General features: G+C 42.5%; 1 protein-coding gene across 2 annotated transcripts in view; it reads right to left on the bottom strand.

The window, feature by feature from the left end:
* The window catches only part of PWWP2B (PWWP domain containing 2B), a 41,008-nt gene that overhangs the window by 13,539 nt on the left and 8,402 nt on the right, over positions 1-19,067 (bottom strand). The window contains exons 2-3 of one of the 2 annotated variants that reach the window (XM_087726029.1): positions 4,678-6,349; positions 4,160-4,317 (exon numbers count right to left, since the gene is read on the bottom strand). In XM_087726029.1, coding sequence (XP_087582155.1) covers positions 4,696-6,349 — 1,654 coding nt within the window. In that variant the 3' untranslated portion in view covers positions 4,160-4,317; positions 4,678-4,695. Of the gene's footprint in view, positions 1-4,159; positions 4,318-4,677; positions 6,350-19,067 lie in introns of those variants that run through there. The other variant, XM_087726028.1, reaches the window with a different exon arrangement.

The raw sequence follows: 19,067 nt of genomic DNA, 5'->3' as shown, positions 1-19,067 counted from the left end.
ACCTTGGCGGTTCAGGCCGTGGGGGGGTGGGGGTGGAGGAGGGGAATGGCCATGTGAGTAGCAGACACACGTACATGCATCCATCTGTGCAGACAGCAGGTGGGCGCGCCCACGTGCATAAATGGGAGCTTTCCATGTGAATAGAGGGTGCGTGCGATTGTGTGAAAAGCTCCACTCGTGGAAGCAGCAGGCATTTGCACTCACACGAGTGGAGGGTGCTTGAGCTCATGTGTGAAACTCCACACACACGCGAGCAGAGGGCATTCATGTGCAAAGCTTCATTCGCATGAGTGCACAAGCTCAAGCACCATCCACTCGCACAAGTGGAGCTTCGTGCAAGCCCCCTCCAGTTGCACGAGGGAAGCTTCATGCCTATCACTGCGCAAGTGGAGTTTCATGCATGCCCTTCTCCATCTTTCCCATGGCCCAGTTTGGAACAGGCCACATCCTGGTAGTGGACTGAAGCCTGGGGGTCGGGGGTCTCTGGGCTAAAGCACTAATTGCTATTTCTTCCAAAGAGCCCTGCGTTAATATTAGTATCTGGTAGTTACAATTTACATTTTGAAATTGGGTAGCAGTAGGAAAATCATCACATTTCAGAATCCTCCTGGTCCTTACAGATGAACAATTTGTGGGTCAGAGAATTGCACTTTGAAGAGGAATCATCTTAATGCTTACATGTTGAGCATCATAATGCCAACTGCAGGTTCAAATATCCTCTACTCCAGGATGAGTGGAACTATGGCTCTTTTATGACTTGTGGACTTCAATTCCCATAATTGTTGAGCCAGACGTGGCTCGATACTCTAAGCCAAGTGACCAAAGAGCCTTTGCTAACAGGAAAGGCCTTTGGGGTACAAGAGTTGCTTCACATGCATCATTACAATCATCCAGTGGAGGAGATGTTCCTTCAATTTCCTGGTCTCAACTTAAGACACCAGGGGTGTCAAACTCAATTTCTTTTAGGGCCGCATGATGGTTATGTTTGACCCTGGGGGGCTGGGGCGGAGTAGGTGTCACCAGCTTGAGGTCATTCGTGTCAGGAGCTCCTGTGGTGGCCAGAGTACTCTGCCAGCAGAGACAGCCCCCCCCCCCCGAGCTCTGTTTTCGGCTGTGACGGCTTTGTTGTGGCAGCACAGTCGGACAGCGAGGAGCTGGGAAGAACATGGGCTAGCCCTGGAGTCTGTGGAAGGCTTGGATGAGGACTCTACGTCGGAGGCAGAGAGGGGCCCGGGGCCACCTGGGAATTATGCCCTGCTTCCAGAGCCAGACAGCAGTGAGAGCAGTGAGGCAGAGGAACAGGCTCCCCCTGTCCCCAGTGTGCACACGAGCAGAGCTGCCAGAAGGCAAGAACAGTTAAGACAGAAAGGACGACTGGGGAGTAAGGTTTGGAGGTGATTGGCCCATCCCACAGGACATAAAGGAGGAGCACAGGGACACGAGCCTTTGCAGGAAGCCGCTTGGTTCATGCTGGTCAGTTTACCACCTTGAAACTCCGTTTGGATTCTTTCCTCCGTGTGGCCTTGCAAGCTAATTGCTAATTAAATATTTGGCACTGTTTTCAAAGAAGAGAAAGGTGGGTGCTTATCAGCCTTATCCCAAAGGACTTTGGCAGACTCCTGTAGAACTCTTTCCAACTATTTGGGACTCAGTACCGGCTGTGAATGATTATAATTCGCAGCCTTTGAAATAAAAAGAGGGCATTTGGGCCTAATCGTGTACTTTTTACTGTATTAGGAAGCCTAGATCGGAACAGGCTTCCTGCAATCCTCTGCCAACAAAAACGGAGCTTGGGAGGATCGCACACTCAATTTTCCCTGGCAGAGCCACCACAGGCCAATTCTTTGCTGTTTCCAGGGTGGCCCCCCAGGCCAGATCTAAGCACCCCGTGGGCCAGATCTGGCCCCCAGGCCTTGAGTTTGACACCCCTGATTTAGACCAACACACACACACACACACACACACAGAGTTAATTCATATATATGCATATATCAATCTTACACGGGAAAAGACCTGAATACAAGACCAGCATAACTACACCCCAGTGACATGCGGTTTATGGCTGGTGAGGCACTGACACAGTGGTGGATTTCAAATTTTTTTTAGAGTTGTGGACTTCAACTCCCAGAATTCTACAGCCAGGCATGCTCAGTTCCGATTTAAAGCGACAGCATTTGTTTTTCTCCTTTGCGAAAGTTTCCTTCATTCTTTTTCTTCTCCCTCCCCCTCCTTCCTCCCTCTCTCCCCCTCTCTCAAACAGACACACGCACACACAGAGAAGTTGGATTGGACTATCTCCTTCCCCCTCTCACTCTCTCTCTCTCAAACAGACACAAACACAGAAGTTGGATTGGAGCTAATCCAAGCCTTTGATTGCAGGCGGAGCCACGTTTCCTTTTCAAACTTGTAATCAGTGAAGCTGGGCTTATATAGTTTTATCCGTGTGTGTGTGTGTGTGTGTGTGTGTGTGTGTGTTTGAAAAGGCAATGTGGCTCTGCCTGCAATCAAACTACACTTGGGGAAGGATCTACACTTGAGGATGAAGTTTGAATTGCTCCCCCTCCCTCCGACCCACATGTACCTTTTCCAGCTGTTTCAGAGAGGACTTCAACTCTTGCCTATCATCATGAAAAGAAAAAAAATGTAAAAGGAAAAAGGCAAGAGCTGCTGAGGTCAGGCTGAGCTAGTTGCTGCCAGAGTCACCGTGGATGATTCTGCTTAACTGTTTAAAAAAGCCTTTTAAAAAGCGCCCTCTACAAGAGGAGGCAGGAGAACGACGTGCCTCACCTACGTCAGGAATTTTTAGGCTTTTAACCCTTGCTTAACTCTGCTCGAGTGATCATAAAATGCCTAAAGTCAGACTAGATGAGGCACGTCGTTCTCCTGCCTCCTCCTGTAGAGGGCGCTCTTTTAGAGGCTTTTTTAAACAGTTAAGCAGAATCATCCACGGTGACTCTGGCAGCAACTAACTCAGCCTGACCTCAGCAGCTCTTGCCTTTTTCCTTTTACATTTTTTTTCCTTTTCATGACGACAGTGGTGAGGCTCTGCTTCCCCTGACTGCACGTCACTGCTACACCCGTGAAAATATATATAATTAACTCTTTTAATGTAACAAAACAGCAAACCTTTTTCCCCCTTCTGTAAGTGGTTGGATTCATAAAAGGAGACTGGTGAAGAAGTTACCATGTGAACACAAAACACACAGAAAAAAACAATAATCTTATTTTCCTGAAGAAACTTTTTCTAATATTTTCTTGGTTCTGTTTGAGTTCAATACTCAGATTTAGCTCGTCTCCTAATCAATATAAAATGTTTAAATCAGGAGTTTAGTTTTTGGTCTTAGCAATTAAAATGCAGACATAAATTAACTGTTGATAATTCGCATTAGAACAAATACGGCTAACTCGGATCTAGACAATATGTGCAGACTTGAGTTCTCCAAAATTCTAATTCAGAAAAAAAATGACAACTGTTAAAAATAAAAACAAAAGATGAAGGGGGAGAATGATGACAGTAATTTAAAAAATGGATGAAATCCAACACCTTGAATCTACATTCGTCTATGGCTTTAACATAACGTGGAAGTAGGCTGTGAACATGCAAATTAGATTGTATCAGATGCCTTGATAGACCCAGGTTCTTCTCAGAAAAAAACCCGTATATCACCAGCCATGCCAGAAGCATCTCTCTTTCTTTCAGTTTCAAATCTTCTCCCCAGAGTCTTAATTACTGGTTTCTAATTGGCTAGAGATGTAAATTGTGATTGTCTTAGCAAGCTCATTATTACATTCAAGAATCCAAGCATCACAGTCCCAAAAACAGGCTAAAGAGATTGGTTTCCAGAATTGGAATCCAGGCAATTGTAAAATGCTAAATTCTCTTAATGTTGTGAATAAACTATGAAAACTAGATCATTGTTAGAGACTTCTCTCAACCCTTTTCTTTGTCAGAAATAGATTACCCTTTACCCCTATTTTCTATGGCTCAAGTTAATATGCACACTCTTCTATGGCAAAGGTCTGCAAGTATGCCAAAATTATGTCGCACGGAGTGTGTGTGTGTGTGTGTGTGAGAGAGGCTGAACAGAATGTGGGAGAGGTATAGAACCTGCCCCAAAAATATCAGCCTCCATTTTTTATTCTTTAAAAGTAAGCTTTTATTTCTATGATCATACATACGCAAGACCCAAAGGAATAAAGAAACCCCCCCTCCCAATATGTGCTATTGCCTGTCACATAACTGAATCAATACAAAACAATTACCTTAAGAACATGTCAGAACACGCTCAAATTTCTTTCAAATTGAGGCTCTGTTCACTTTGATGGGAAAAAAACAAGATGAAGAAAAAAGACAAAATATAGCTCTGATAAGACATTTAAACAAGATCCTCAATAAATATCGGTTCCATTATTATTATTTTTACAAAACTATGAAGGATTACATCAACGTGGCTGTATTTCAAACACTGAAGCTTCTGGATAGGTTTTTGTTTATGGATTAGGAACAATCCTTATGATTTTCAGTAGTTACACTGGGGTGTTTGAGAGAGTATTAAATAGTGTACCTCTAGCGTGTGCACCCCTGAAATAGGGGCATTCTATTGAACCTTCAAAAGCAAACCAATACATGTATCTCTAAACCAAATTACAAAGGGGTTATGCACTTCCATAACTTACTTGTTTTTGAAGACAAAGTTATGTTTCAAATTGTGTTAAGAGGTCTCTTATTTCTGGAGTCAAATGTTCCACGGCCTTCGCAGCTTCCGTAATAGCTTTCCGATACATCCCTTTCTTCTTACGGTTAAATCGTAGTTTGAAATATTCAGAAAAAGGGGACAGTTTTGATAGCGACAAGAAAGAAGTTGTTGGAGAACCAAACCATGAAACTTTTGCTTCCTGCCAGGAAGGGTCTCCATTTTCCTTTTGGCCAAGATTTATGTCAAGAACACGGGCAGGCCACCAAGGAAAGCCATGGATTTTGCCCCAGACAACGTCGCCAACTGAAACAGTCCTTCCATCTTCAGTCACACATTTGGAGACACTTTGGGTGTGTAATCTAACGGTCAGTGGGGGCACAATTTTACGGTCATCTTTAGAAGATGAGGAGACAGAGGCGTCATCCCCAGGTAAAAAGTCACATATTTCTGGCGATGCCATTTCTGAGCTGGAAGATTTAGATTCATCGAGGCTATCATTGCTGCACATGGATAAGCTGGAAGAGTCTGCTTTCCGTTTGCGATAATTCATGAGAAAAGCCAGGTTATCGTGTCCATCTTTGCCTTGAGGAAACCTTTTGAAGTCGTCATCCTCACAGGAGCTCCCTGAGGACATCTCAGCTAGGCTCCGTTCTGCAGAATCTCTGTAGAAAGCAGCTGCCGCCGCAGCAGCACCTGCAACGGGCTCCCCACTGCTGGGAAGAACATTCATCTCATCGATAAGTTCGGCTTTGTAAATGGAAACATTATCCCCCTCGCTGAGCCGGTGGGGCTTCAGACGGATTTTGGGCGGGGGCACTTCTGCACTGGAATGGACGGGCCTAGTTAACTTTAGCTTTGGAATGGAAGCATGGGGCCCACCGGATTGCTTGTCCATAAAACACTTGCTTTCCTGATCTTGTTCTGAGTCCTGGGCCTCATCTTGGTCGTCCCCACCATTCTGGAGAAGTCGCTGAGGGCAAAATGGCTTCCCGGAACCATGAATGCGGGAGGGGATTTTCACAACTTCACCTTTTCCCTGAGGGGTGCTGTAAGATATTTTTATAACTGGAGTCCTTTGCAGCTGTTCCCTGGAAAACTTTTCATCCTCCCGCCTTTCCCTCTTGCTTTTTCTCTCGATATATTCAGATTCGCTGTGTCTTTTCTGCTCCTTATCTTGGATGCTCAGCTTCCTCTGGGCTTTTGCATTTTGGTGGGCTTTGATACCCTCCTCTGGATTCAGGGTGTTCTTGCATTTCTCACAAAGCACCTGCCTGGGCCTCAGCCGAATGGTGCTCATGATGAGCCTCCCGGGGTCTCTGTTCCGGGACAGGCGCCTCTTTGTCCTTTTTATGGTTTTCGGAGGTGGCTGAGGCACCCACTGATTATACGTGTGCCGTAGCCATAATGGAGGGGGGAAGGGGGCTCCTTCAAAATAGGGAGGGTAAGGAGGAACACTGCCGGTTGGCGGTGGAGGCAAGAGGGGTGGGACTTGCTCCTCTCTGTTGGCCTTGGGGGGTTTTCCTCCTGAACACCACTGGTCAGCCCCCAGGTCTATGGGTGGCCTCTCTTCAGCTTTCCCATTAGTGCAACTTTTGTTAAGAGGATCCTCTGTCTTTGGTAAGGAAGCTGGTGGGACACAAAACAGTCCAGACCTAGATCGTTGTAGAAAGAAAGAAGGGAAGGGAAGAAAGTGCAACGTCAGAATAGATTGAACTATACTTCCCATTTGAGATTATTCAGCACATAACAAAGGTCAACATTAAACTTCTACAATTACACCGCAGAAGTCAGATGTTCATTCCACAACCCTGAAGAAGCTTCATTTCCAATTTCAAAGTCCAGCATGTGAGAAATTGGACTGCGGTTCATGAAGTTTAATACCACAAGAATGTTTGTAAGACAATATATTGTTTGACTGATTGAGTAATTAATAAATGTATTACTCTTTAAGATGCCACAAGGCTATTGTATAACAGGGTTTTCTGAAAAATGTGAGGAATAAGTTGCCTGATATGTTTTAAAAAGAACATTGCTTAATGGGAGTAGAAGGTAATCTATTTATTTAAAGTAGAAATTTTGTCACTGCAATAGCCCAATATCTATGCCGTAGCATTTCTATTCCCCTCCCTCCCTCTGCTAGCCAGTCTCGCCTTGGCAGGTAGAAATTTGCAATTTATGACTACCAGGCTACTGATTAAATATACAAGTTGCCTATTTTATATACAGGTATTCAAACAAATATATGAAAATATACAATAGAGCAAGCAAGCATTATGATGTCTTAGAGCAGACGAATGGATTACTGGAGGAAACATTTCCAGGATATTAGCTAGCTGCATCAGAAAAAAGTGGTTGCTAACCAGAACGTACACTATATAGGTAGTCCTCGGCTTCATTTAGTAACTGTTCAACGGCACTGAAAACACGGACTTATGTCCATTTCTTACAGGACCATTGCAGCATCCCCCCCATGGTCCCGTGATTTACATTCATATACTTGACAACTGATTGGCATTCATGATGGTTGCAGCGTCCCAAGGCCATGCCCTTCGTACAAGCACAGAGAATGGGAAAGCCAGATTCACTTAATAACAGCGCTACTAATTTAACAACTGCAGTGACTCACTTAACAAATATGGCAAGAAGTCATAAATTAGGCAAAATTCACCTAGCTAATTTCTCACCTAGCAACATACATTTTCGGCTCAATTGTGGCCGCAAGTGAAGGACTTACCCATAGCAAACATCTGTAGCTCTTATCGTTGCTTATCAAGTTCTATTATTTAAAAAAAACAGCTATTTCCCCATCATAAAACTCAAATGCTGCTGAAATGTGTTGCTTTTATATCGGGCTAAACAAAGATGAACAATTTTGAGGCAGCCTAGAAAGAAGATTTGAACAAAACTCCAGTCTACTCTTCTGTTCAAAGGCCAATGACTTCCATCATGTCCCTTTGCCTACTTGTGACTGTGATCAGGACCACATCCCTTGTGCCTTTCTTTTAATAAAGATTTTTTTAATTTTTAAACAAATAAAAACATAAAACACATACAACTTTCTTCCATTTCATATAGCCTGTCATTTGGTTACAAGATTTTGTGCATCCTTTCCATGGCCACCACTTACAATTATGTATCGAATGACAAATTGTTCATTAGATAAACATAAGTACATTTTTGTTATATGTCAATTTTTCAACTATGATTATTCCTTAATTTTAAACAAAATATTCTAAATATTGAATCCACACATACATCATTTTGCATCAATAGTTCAACTTGTTATTATCCCTACAATTTAAACAAAATATTCTATATATTGAAGTCATACATACAACATCATTCCATTACATCATTCTACTGCGTTTAACAGTGCTAAACCCTTATAGTTTTGCATGTACCATTCTATTATTCTTAAAATATGAAACGTTCTCCCACTTTTTCCATTACCGTGATTTTTTATATAACCATTGATAAAACAAATCCCAAACCTTATAAAATTGTTCATCTTCTTGTTCTTTAATTTCAAATGTCAATGTACTCATTTCCGCACATTCCATAATTTTTTGAATAATTTCCTCCTGCGTTGGTATTTTCTCATTTATCCAATTTTTTGCAAATACAATTCTAGCTGCTGTTAGAACATTTACAATCAAATATTTCAAGTCTCTATTATATGTTTCTGGTATAATTCCCAATTTAAAAGGCTCTGGTTTAAAGTCTATATGTTTTGTGTCATTTTCTCCAACCACGTGTGGATCTTAGTCCAATATCTTTTAGCTTCTGCACAGGTCCACCACATATGGTGATATGAGCCCGGTGTCTGATGACATTTCCAACACTTTTCTGATTTATTCTTGAATATTCTTGCTATTCTCGTCAGGAATAGATGCCACCTGTAAAACATCTTATACAAATTTTCTTTATATGCTGTTGACATTGTCATTTTGTAATTTTGAGACCACAATTTCTGCCACTTCTCTAATTCAATCCCATGCCCAAAATTCCCCCCCCCCAAAGCTATCATAGTTCCTTTAACTTGTTCTTCTTCTAACTTAACCTCTAGTAAGTGTCCATAAAGTTTTTAAATTACTTTTTCATCAGTACCCATCAAAATTTTATCTAACTCAATCATTTTATCATAAAAACCTTCCTCTTTATGGTCCTCGTCATATCTAGATTGTATTTTGCACATATGAAAACCAGTTCATCTTTATACCTTCCTTTTCCAGTTCTTGCATAGATTTAAGTTCACCCTCTGCATTCAATATTTCACCACATCTGTTTGCTCCTTTTTGTATATTATTGCATATGAAAAGGCTTCAATAGTTGATAGCCAGACTGGGATTTTTAAATAATATTGTCTTTTAATCTTCTCCCAGTTTATCCATATTCTTATCTACAATTCCATTAAAATCTCCCATCATACAAATATTTGCGTAGTCCATTGTTTTCCTGTGTAATTTCCTGTAAAATTCATCTTGCTTCTCATTAGGCGCATAGATTGCTATTAAGAGCATTTTCTTATTATTGTCCATAATTTCAACCATCAAAATTCTTCCATCGTCATCTGTATAAATTTGTTCCACTGGGATTGTGTCTTTAATGTAAAGAATCACTCCTCTTTTTTTACAAGTTGCCAATGAAGTAATTCATGTTGCTTTTGAATATGCACTTCTTGTAGACAAATTATATCCAATTTTAGTTTCCCTAGTTTGTGAAATATTTTCTTTCTTTTATTTGCTGAATTAAGTCCATTTATATTAATTGAAATCATTTTCTTCTCTTCCATATTCATGTTTTATACATAGGATTTATTGCTCTGGTAGTTCTAGGTTCTCGTAGTTCTCCGATATCCATGCCACCTACAGCACCTTCTATCTTGATCCCGCCTGCTGCTGCTCCTTCTTTTCCAGTCGAAGCCGAAGACATCGCTCGTGATTCTGTCACTGATTCTTTAGGTCCAGTCTGCTCAGCCTTCTCTCCGAAATGTTCTTGGAAAGGTGCTTCTGCTTTTTGGATTGAATCTATTCTGTATCTTTGTCCTTGCCAGACAAACATTAAGCCTTCAGGTATCAGCCATCTGTAATTAACACCTTTTTTGAGTAGGGTTTTAGTCAAAAATTGATATTCTCCTCTCATTTTTCTTGGTATTTGCTTCAAAACTACAATCTCCTAGCCTTTGTACTCCAGGTGCAAAGGTATTTGCATCCTAATTGCTTTCTTGGTAAATCGTACATGAACTTTCCTTGGCAGTTCATTTTTCGCTGCATATCTTGTGTAAACTCGAAATGTTTCATCTATAGCATCGGCCATCTTCTCTTGGGTTAACTCGAGGACATTTGTCAAAATTTCTATCATTATTTGTAACAGGTTTTCACCTTTTTCTTCTTCTATGTTTTGGAATTTTAGGAAAAATTCTGACCTTTCCATCTCCCAATTTAGTATTCCAAAATTATCTTTTTCAACCACACTCAGTCTATTATCAATCTCCCCAATTTTCTTCTCTCTTTGGTCACCTTTTTCTTCAATTTTTGTAGTCTACCTTCAAATATCATCACCATTTGTTGAATACTATCAATTTTTTCATCAGTTTTAACTGCTTTTTGTTCCATGTTCTCTGTTCATTGTTCAATGTTTCCCATTCGTTGTTCTATTGTCTCAATTCTTTTTTCCATGTTTTCTGTTCTCTTTTTGATGGCATTTGTTTTTTTGGCCTCTGGTGGGGATGGGTGAGACTACATTTGGTGTATAAGACGCACCCAAATATTCACCCTCTTTTGGGGGGAGAGAAGCTGTGTCTTATACGCCAAAAATATGGTACATGCTAGTTGCCACATGAGCAAATTTGGACCATGGGGATGTTGCAACAGATGTTGTAAGTCATGTCACCCTCCCCCCAATGCTGTTGCAATCACTAAACCAATGGCTGCATGATGAAGACTACCAGTACCATCTTCCTTATTTTTTGCTCACAGCCATTTCAAAAGTAGCGGTACTCTCAATGGGCTTCACAAAGAAGGATGGCCGATTTTATACAGAAATATCTGGTGGCTTTAGTTTAAATTCAAAATAATCTATTACTAGACTCAGCACAGTGAAGACATCAGCGTAAGAGTTGAAATGTTAAGGAGGCAATTTTTAATTTGAAGGCAATCTGGCGGTGGTACTTAAGAAGGATAAAAGAAGGAAGCAGTTTGGGTGACCTGTAACTACATTTTCTAGTGAAACTTTAGTGTTTGCTGGAACTAATGATTCCAAACTCAGATCTTCTGACAACAACCATGGAAACTTCAAAACCCAATTACATTATACAAACTCCAAACGTGCCTCTAACTCAATACAGTTCAAAGCATTTACTGATGAATTTAATAGACATCTAGAACATGCTACAATATAAAGTTTTTTGGGAAAGGTAAGATAAAATTGCATCCTATTGCCCTCTCTAATCCTGATTCCCCTCCCCAAAAAAATCCAGTTGTACATAAACCTTGATATATTACACCATCATGGATGACGTGAGGGTAGGCAATGTTGATTGGGCTACCCCAACTTAGGCGCTCTTCCACAGATTCCTGTGAGTCGGCAAAGCCCATGGGTAACAAACCCGTGGTGTCACATTGCCATCATGTGACGTATTGCAACCATTTTCCCCTTTGCGGAGCTGGGGGGCCTTGCATGTGACGCATCCGGCCCACAGGTCGCCAGTTTGACACCCCTGGTGTAGCCCAAACATCATTGCCTACCCCACGGAATCTTTTCCTATCTTATTCCTAAATGAGCATGGCATTCTGATACTGGGAGGAGAGAAAGAATACTCATCATCTTCACCATCATCTAATAAAAAAGAGCCTATCTCAATTAATCCATGCAAGCTTTGCAGTCTGTATGAAGATTAAGATTTAACCCAAACTCTTAAGCCCTCTTTCTCAAAAGCTCTGCGTTCATCATCTAGAAGCAAAGAAAATGCTCTGTCAGACAGCAGACTAAATGTCTTTTCTGTTAGGCTGAAGCAGGAGCTGGCACACTCGGATCAAGGAATGTATTCAGTGGGGAAATCACATGCCCAAAATTGGTGGTGCTGGGCTACAAAATGATCACATGCCTTGTTTTCTTTTTCCTCTTAGCTTCTTCTCATTTCTCACTGACATATATGTATTTTTTTTGTGTGTGCCATCTCATTTAACCCACTAAATTTAATTATCTCACACATCACGCATTTCAGATATCTTGGCCAGCTGCAAAAAACTTTTATTGGGAAGTGGGAGATGACCCTAAACAAACTGCCAAACTGCCAATTGTCTTGCAGAACCAGCACAGTGACCACAGACGGCATTCCTACAAGGAGGACCCAGGTGAAATAAAACAATGTCAAATAGAGCAACTGTAGTAAAGGAAATGGGCCATTCAAATTTGGCCACAAAAGACGGCAAGGCTGGAGAGGAGCAGCAAGTCTTCTATGGGTCAATTACTCCTGATGCACAGGATAGATTTTCAGTGAAGAGGTTCATATGACAAAGGATTTGGTAGAATAAATGCCCCGTAAACCATTAAATGAAACAAGAGACTGCTGAGGTGGGTCCCAAGGAGTTACGGTACAGAATATCCTGCGCTGACAGATATTTGGGTTTGTAAGATTTCTAAGATGCTCTCCTGCTTTGGTGATAATTTCAGAAGTCTTGATTTTACCTTGTAAATATTGAAAAACCAACAAATTAATCTACATTTTGGGCACCTCGTCTAGCAAACATTGTCCTATAAGCTTTCCAAGTTGCATCCGTTATTTTGATAATGACTTGCTACTCTTATTTATGGATATTCACATGTCCCCATGTGGTGTTCCTTATACGCTCCAGACAGTTGAATGAAGCATCCTTTACAAAGAAAAAAAAAAGGAATCTGCAAATCTATAGAAGAAAAAATTTAAAAGCTACTGCAATGTTAGTGCAACAGGGAGAAAACAGCTGACAAGACACTGGGCTGACTGAAGCCATGTTGGCAGCATCTGAAGCTTCAGCTTTCTTTCCATGGAGGGACTGCAGCAATGATTTCGTCTCAGATTTGCAATTCAAGAGTCAAACTCAGCCAGCAACAACACTCAGGTGTATAGTTTCTATGCCTAGGGAAAGAATTTCTGTGTAACACAGGTCAAAGGTCTCCATAAAAACGCCTCCTTAAAATTAGTCTGCTGAGATGCATTGGATGGCCTATAATTAAGGTGGTTAATACAACTTACCCTCATCATATCCTGGTTCTTTCCAAACTCATTCAATCTGCAACCTACAAGCTCACCAAGGAATCAAATTTGCTTTTCTAACATTTTTAGTTGCGCTTACTGGGCACTCATGAACACAGCAAGGTGAAAAAGGATTTGGCAACAGTGTTTTAGCATCACTGCAATTTGTAGTCCTATTCTGTTACTGACATCACTGCAGTGCAAAAGCAAAAACAGGTTGTCCTTGACTTACAACAGTCCATTTAGTGACCATTCAAAGTTACACCACTGAAAAAAGTGACTTATGACCGTTTTTCACACGACCGTTACAGAATCCCCATGGCCACGTGATCAAAATTCAGATGCTTGGCAACTGACTCATATTATGACGATTGCATTGTCCCGGGGTCATGTGATCACCTTTTCTAAACTTCTGACAAGCAAAGTCAACGGGGAAGCCAGATTCACTTAACAACGCAATTTAACAAGTGCCACGATTCACTTAACAACTGTGGCAAGAAAGGTCATAAAATGGCACAAAGCTCAGTTAACAAATGTCTCACTTAGCAACAGAAATGTTAGGCTCGGTTATGGTCATAAGTCGAGGACTACCTGTTAACAAAGTTTCAATTAACGGTAACCTCAAAAAGGGTGCTTTACAGGTACCTGACCATTGCAAAACGTTGCACACACCCTTGGCCAGGCGGCTGTGATCTGGGTGCTCGGCAGGCTGCTCATGCTTAAGATGGGTCGCCATGTGCCCATGAGCATCCGATCACCACTGGCAATCTCTTCTGCCGATTCCCCCAGGAAGCCGTTGGGAAGCGGTCAGGGAAGGATTTTCCGCTCCAGGGCAGAGAGGCAGTGCCAGAAGGAGAGGCGCCTCAGGGGAGCGAGATAAGGAGTATGGGCTGCCTTGGGGAAGATGGGAATTGTGGTGGTTCTGCTACGGGCTGGACGAGAGCGCGTCTCCGCTCAGGGGCTGAAGATCCTTCTTGGATTTGGACAGGGAGAACTTGCAGCTCCTGAGCAGAGAGATGCTTATGTGCCTCCTGGGATCGCCCTCTCCCAAACAACCCAGGCTCCTTACCTGGGATTCTGCCACTTAATGAGCCACAAATCACTTAACGACTGCAACCAGAAGTTCTGGGTTTGCAGTCATTGAGCAGAGCAGTCATGTGATGTCCTGCTTATTGCTGCTTCCCTCTGAAACTGAGGTTCCCAATTGTGGTCCTTGATTCAAGGACCACCTAAACAACATCAAAACCAGTGGTCACCAACTGGTGGTCCGTGGATCACTGGATAATTTTGGTGGTCTGGATAAAAAATTATTTGCATTTTTTATATTGTACTAAATACTATTTAGCTTTAAAAAAATCATATTAGTGATCCGCGTGATTTAAAATTATGAATTTAGTGGTCCAAGGTCCGAAAGGTTGGTGATCCCTGATCTAAACTACAATGATTTGGGCCCCTGGGCCCTCAGAACAATTAAGGAAATCAGCAACCTTCTATTTGTGATAGAAAACATATGGAACATCATAGAACCAAACCTCTTGAGAATATAAAATATGGAAAGAACCACCTCAAAGGAACTCTTTCTGTCCCATTTGGCCTACATCACACAATGCACCAAGACTTTTCTGTCTCCTCCACTCCTCACCATCTACCAACAGCTCTGGCCACCTCTGTTGCAGTTCTCAGTCTAGTCCAAATATACATGTTTCACTGTAGCATTGAACAATACCTGAAGCTCTGATTTCCCACAAATCAACTTGCTTTCAATTATTCATCGTCTGTATGTCCCCCCCAAAAAAACTCTTGCAAAAAAAATATTTTTTGGGGGGGGGGGAGAAATGGAGAACAAAACTGAACTCAACAATAAATGAATCTTTAAGGTATCGTCATTATGAGTTTAGAAAGCCTACTTGGTTCTATTTTTCTTCACTTGACACAAAATCAAGTATTTCCTAGAATCAGAATTGTTTCTGAATACATCAGTATTACTGTTGTACAGTTTCAGAAAAAACAGAAAAAACACCCTCAACCATGTCTTCACTTACAAAACAAAATATCAAGGTCATAACAAGGATATGTGGCACTGAAAAAAGTGGTATCTTGCACAGGTAGTCCTTGACTTACAGCAGTTTGTTTAGTGACTGTTTGAAGTTACCACGACACTGAAAAAATGACTTATGACCATTTTTCACACTTAAGACCATTGCAGTGTCCCCACGGTCATGTGAACAAAATCCAGATGGTTGGCAACTGACTCATATTTATGACGGTTGCAGTGTCCTGAGGTCACGTGATTCCATTTTGCTACCTTCTGGGAAGGAAATTCACTGGGGAAACCAGATTCACTTAAGAACTGCAGTAATTCATTTAACAACCATGGCAAGAAAGGTTTTAAAAGGGGGAAACTCACTTAATAAATATCTCTTAGCAACAGAAATTTTGGGCTCAATTGTGGTCATAAGGTGAGGACCACCTGTATTAAGCAGGAAGACACTACCTTCAAAAATACGCTTAGTCTTTTATTTATGTCTCATAACTCCACCAAGCACAGCCCATGGAATTGGAATCCAAAACATCTGGAAGGCAACCATTCTTCTTTTCCCCTCGGTATTTCCAAGGTCTGTGGGACAATCATATTCTACTCTTCTTTTTTCTACATTGTCAGCCAGTAGTTGGAGCCCAAGATGTTGTTTTATACCAGGTCAGATACAGATGGTCCAAGATGAGCCTTTTACAGCCCTTCCACCTTATCCCTTCAGTTAAGAGCTACTACTGTATTTTTCGGAGTATAAGACGCACCCCCTTTCCCCTCAAAAAAGAGGCCAAAAATCTGGGTGCATCTTAAGCACTGAATAAAAGCACTGGGTGCATCTTAAGCACTGAATAAAATATTTTTTGTCTCCCAAAACCCCGCCCCATCACCAAAATGGACGAGCATAGCATTTAGGAGGCTTTCAGTACTCCTGGGGTCTGGGGAGGGTAGAAATGAGGGAAAAACAGGCCGTTTTTTGCTAAATCCCCCCCCCAGCGCCCAGGAGCACTCTACAAGCCTCCTAAAGGCTATTCATGCCCTTTTTAAAAAAAAGAATGGGCCCATTTTTGTGAGGTCTGCAGCGTGCAAAAACTTTTTTTAAAATCTGCCTCTTCAAAATCTTGGTGCGTCTTATACTCTGAAGAATATGGTAAATGAAATTGCCATACAATATGATTAAGCCATCCACTAAAACAGGAGTATTTTGTTTGACCATGGAGATTGGGCGCAGCAACAAAAAAACCAGCATCTTTTTTCCATGAGAAGACATGGCCAAAGGGAGGGAGGTGACCCATTAGTTACAGCAGAGGTTCCCAATCCCCGGACTTGAACTGATCTGCATCACGCCAGAACTGGTCCTTGGTGCCCAAATGCGTGAAGCCCCACCCACACATGCACAGGATGTAGGCAGCATGTGAAACCATGCTGCTCTGGTCCGCGGAAAAAACACTCTCCACAGAACTGGTCGTTGGTGCCCAAAAGGTTGGGACTGCCGAGTTACAGAACTTCGCCCACACGGAGACTATAACCGATGAAGAAAACTGTGACCCATAACTATTGTGTCAAGACAAGTGTGCAAAAATGTGAAGCCCTGAGGAACCGTGCCATTTGGAAGACAGCTCTTCTGATGTCACTTCTATGGCTGTGATGATCAGCAGAACAACGGCATGGAGAATCCACTGTTACTTTCCCATATTCTCAGAAACTGAAGACGTTCTCAATCTGTTCCTATGATGCTTCAAGTATTCCAAGCTTTTCCCTTTGCTGCAGTCTTCTTCTTCCACTGAAATAGCTGCATCTACCTGGGATATGTTCACCTGACAAGCTTAATACACAGACCCCAAGAACTTCTTCCTTGTTCAATTATGGTCATTAATCCGCGTCGGTCATATTGTATTCTCTAAAATCAGTGCCATACAAATATCGGTATATATCAACGTTTGCATGTTTAATGCAGCGTAAATAAATTTTTGGTTGAATCCTGAATCCCCGAATCTTCTGTTGAAATTTGGGTTCTTGAATATTTTTATATGCTTTATTACACAAAGTCCTCACTTAATAGAAATTAGGCTTGGCAACTTCCTAGCTAAGTGACAGGTCATTAAGCAAAACATCACATGACTGCTCAATTTACAACGGCAGTTCTGCCGCTGTCGTTAAGTGTAACATCGCATGACTGCGACTTGTGACTTAATGCCAGCTTCCCCACCGGCATTGTGTAAGGGAGTAAATCCCTCTGCAATCACTTCTACTACCACTTGTGATATCCAAGATTGCTGTGGGATACAAGATTATATACTAGGCCTCTCATTCAACTGCCCAGGACCAGAAAGCTCTGATGAGCAGCTGCTCCTGATGGGGGGAGTCCTCCTATGTGGAGCTCAACATCGTCCAGAGGAGGAGCAGCCAGACTGTCGCAGGACCTCATCTGCCCCCCCCGAGCCCAAACCAAAGAGCCTTTGCCGGTCTGGTCCTGATGCCCTGATACCGTTTCCTTCATCCTCTCTACCTTTTCCCCTCCCGCAGATGTGATGGCCCTGACATTCAGTAAGGACCTGTCAAAAAGACTGGTTAAAAAGAGCAATCCTTCATTTTTAAGACATCTGCTCCCACTTCTCAGCCCGACTTCCCGCTTGCCGTTTTGTTCAGCCCTTTTCATGTCATGTCAAGAAACGGAGGTAGCAGTTAAAACCAGGCAAAACCAGGTAAAGGTTGCAGTTGTGCTTTAAAACCCTTTTCAGTCCTTTGCCAGTGAGGAAGAAAAAAAAACCCTCTGCCTTAAGCCATGTCATTATTACAAACATTTCAACCATTGAAATTCAGATGCCTTAGCTCTTTTCCCCCCCCTTCCCAAGCAGTTGTGTGTGTGTGTCTGTGGTTGTGTCTCTGTGATTGCATACATGCACACACACACACACAAATGAAAGCACCTCTCTCCCAATTGCTCCACTGTGACCAAGGCAAGCAAAGCAGATGCCCATTTATTCAGAATAGCTCCTTGTATCCCAGACTCCTGATCCCATCTGATTTTAAATTTAAAAGATTCACTTAAAAACGATTAAAGGGGAGGCATACATGTCACAAACCAGAGGGCCTAATCCTAACCCAGTACCAGTATCCGCATACCGTGGGTGTCCTGGGCTATGAGGAGATGCCACAGACACAGACACAGACACCATAAAGGAAAAAAAGACAGGTTGGGCGGAACAGCTGAAGAAAGCTAAGCGTTTTGTGTGAAAGTGTGACTTCACCTCTAGAAGGAAGAGAAAGGGAAGGATGGGTGGCAAGGAACGTCACACGGGGACAAGAGTGGGGCAGGGAACAACCTGACAGGTTATCTTGCTCCAGCCATTTTATGAGGACGTGGACTCCTGCATGGCAGCCATTTTACAGGAGAACTCAAAAGACGACCATTAAATCCTAAAGGAGCGACTTGACTCAACAAGATTATTGCCTATAAAAGAGAATCTCTTCGCCTGCCCTCAGGGATCACATAGCTCACAACTTTAATCACCAAAGGAAGGTGCTGGTTTTGAAATGCTTTTTATTGATAAGGACTTCTGTAGAATTTGCATTACAAGTAAAAGATGGTGGACAGCCACAAAACAGCCACCCACTTTCCCCTAAATACTGTACTATTCAGAATATGCTCCTTATCCATCTTTTCTGCAGCATAATAGCTTACTGCAAGGATGTCCTAACTCACCTTCAAAATAAGCTTATGGTCCAGAGGCTTTATAGGAGCCTGGGGAGGGTGAAAGCAGCCTCCCCCCCCCAAGGACCCCCGGAGGCTTCAGGAGTTTCCCCAAAGCCTCCAGAGCGCAAAAAACCAGCCCTAGTGGCAGACTGGAATTTCGGGAATGGACTTCTGATTTGCTCCTAGGGCCGGTTTTAGCCCTCCGGAGCCCTCGGGGGCCTTCCGGAGGCTTCCCTGGAGGCTGAGGGGGGGGGGGCAAAAAACGACCCTACGAGCAAACCGGAAGTCACTTCCGGAGGCTTCCCTGAAGGCTCCAGAGGACAAAAAACGGCTCCTGAAGCGACTTCCGGTTTGCTCGTAGGGTCGTTTTTTGCCCCCCTGAGCCTCCAGGGAAGCCTCCGGAAGGCC

This window comes from Thamnophis sirtalis, unplaced genomic scaffold (genome assembly GCF_051295495.1).
Source record: "Thamnophis sirtalis isolate CommonGarterSnake01/CBP01778 unplaced genomic scaffold, rThaSir2_p1.2 scaffold_11, whole genome shotgun sequence".
Classification (NCBI taxonomy): domain Eukaryota; kingdom Metazoa; phylum Chordata; class Lepidosauria; order Squamata; family Natricidae; genus Thamnophis; species Thamnophis sirtalis.
Note: the sequence above shows the minus strand (reverse complement) of the source record. Positions and strands in the feature narration are given on the sequence as shown.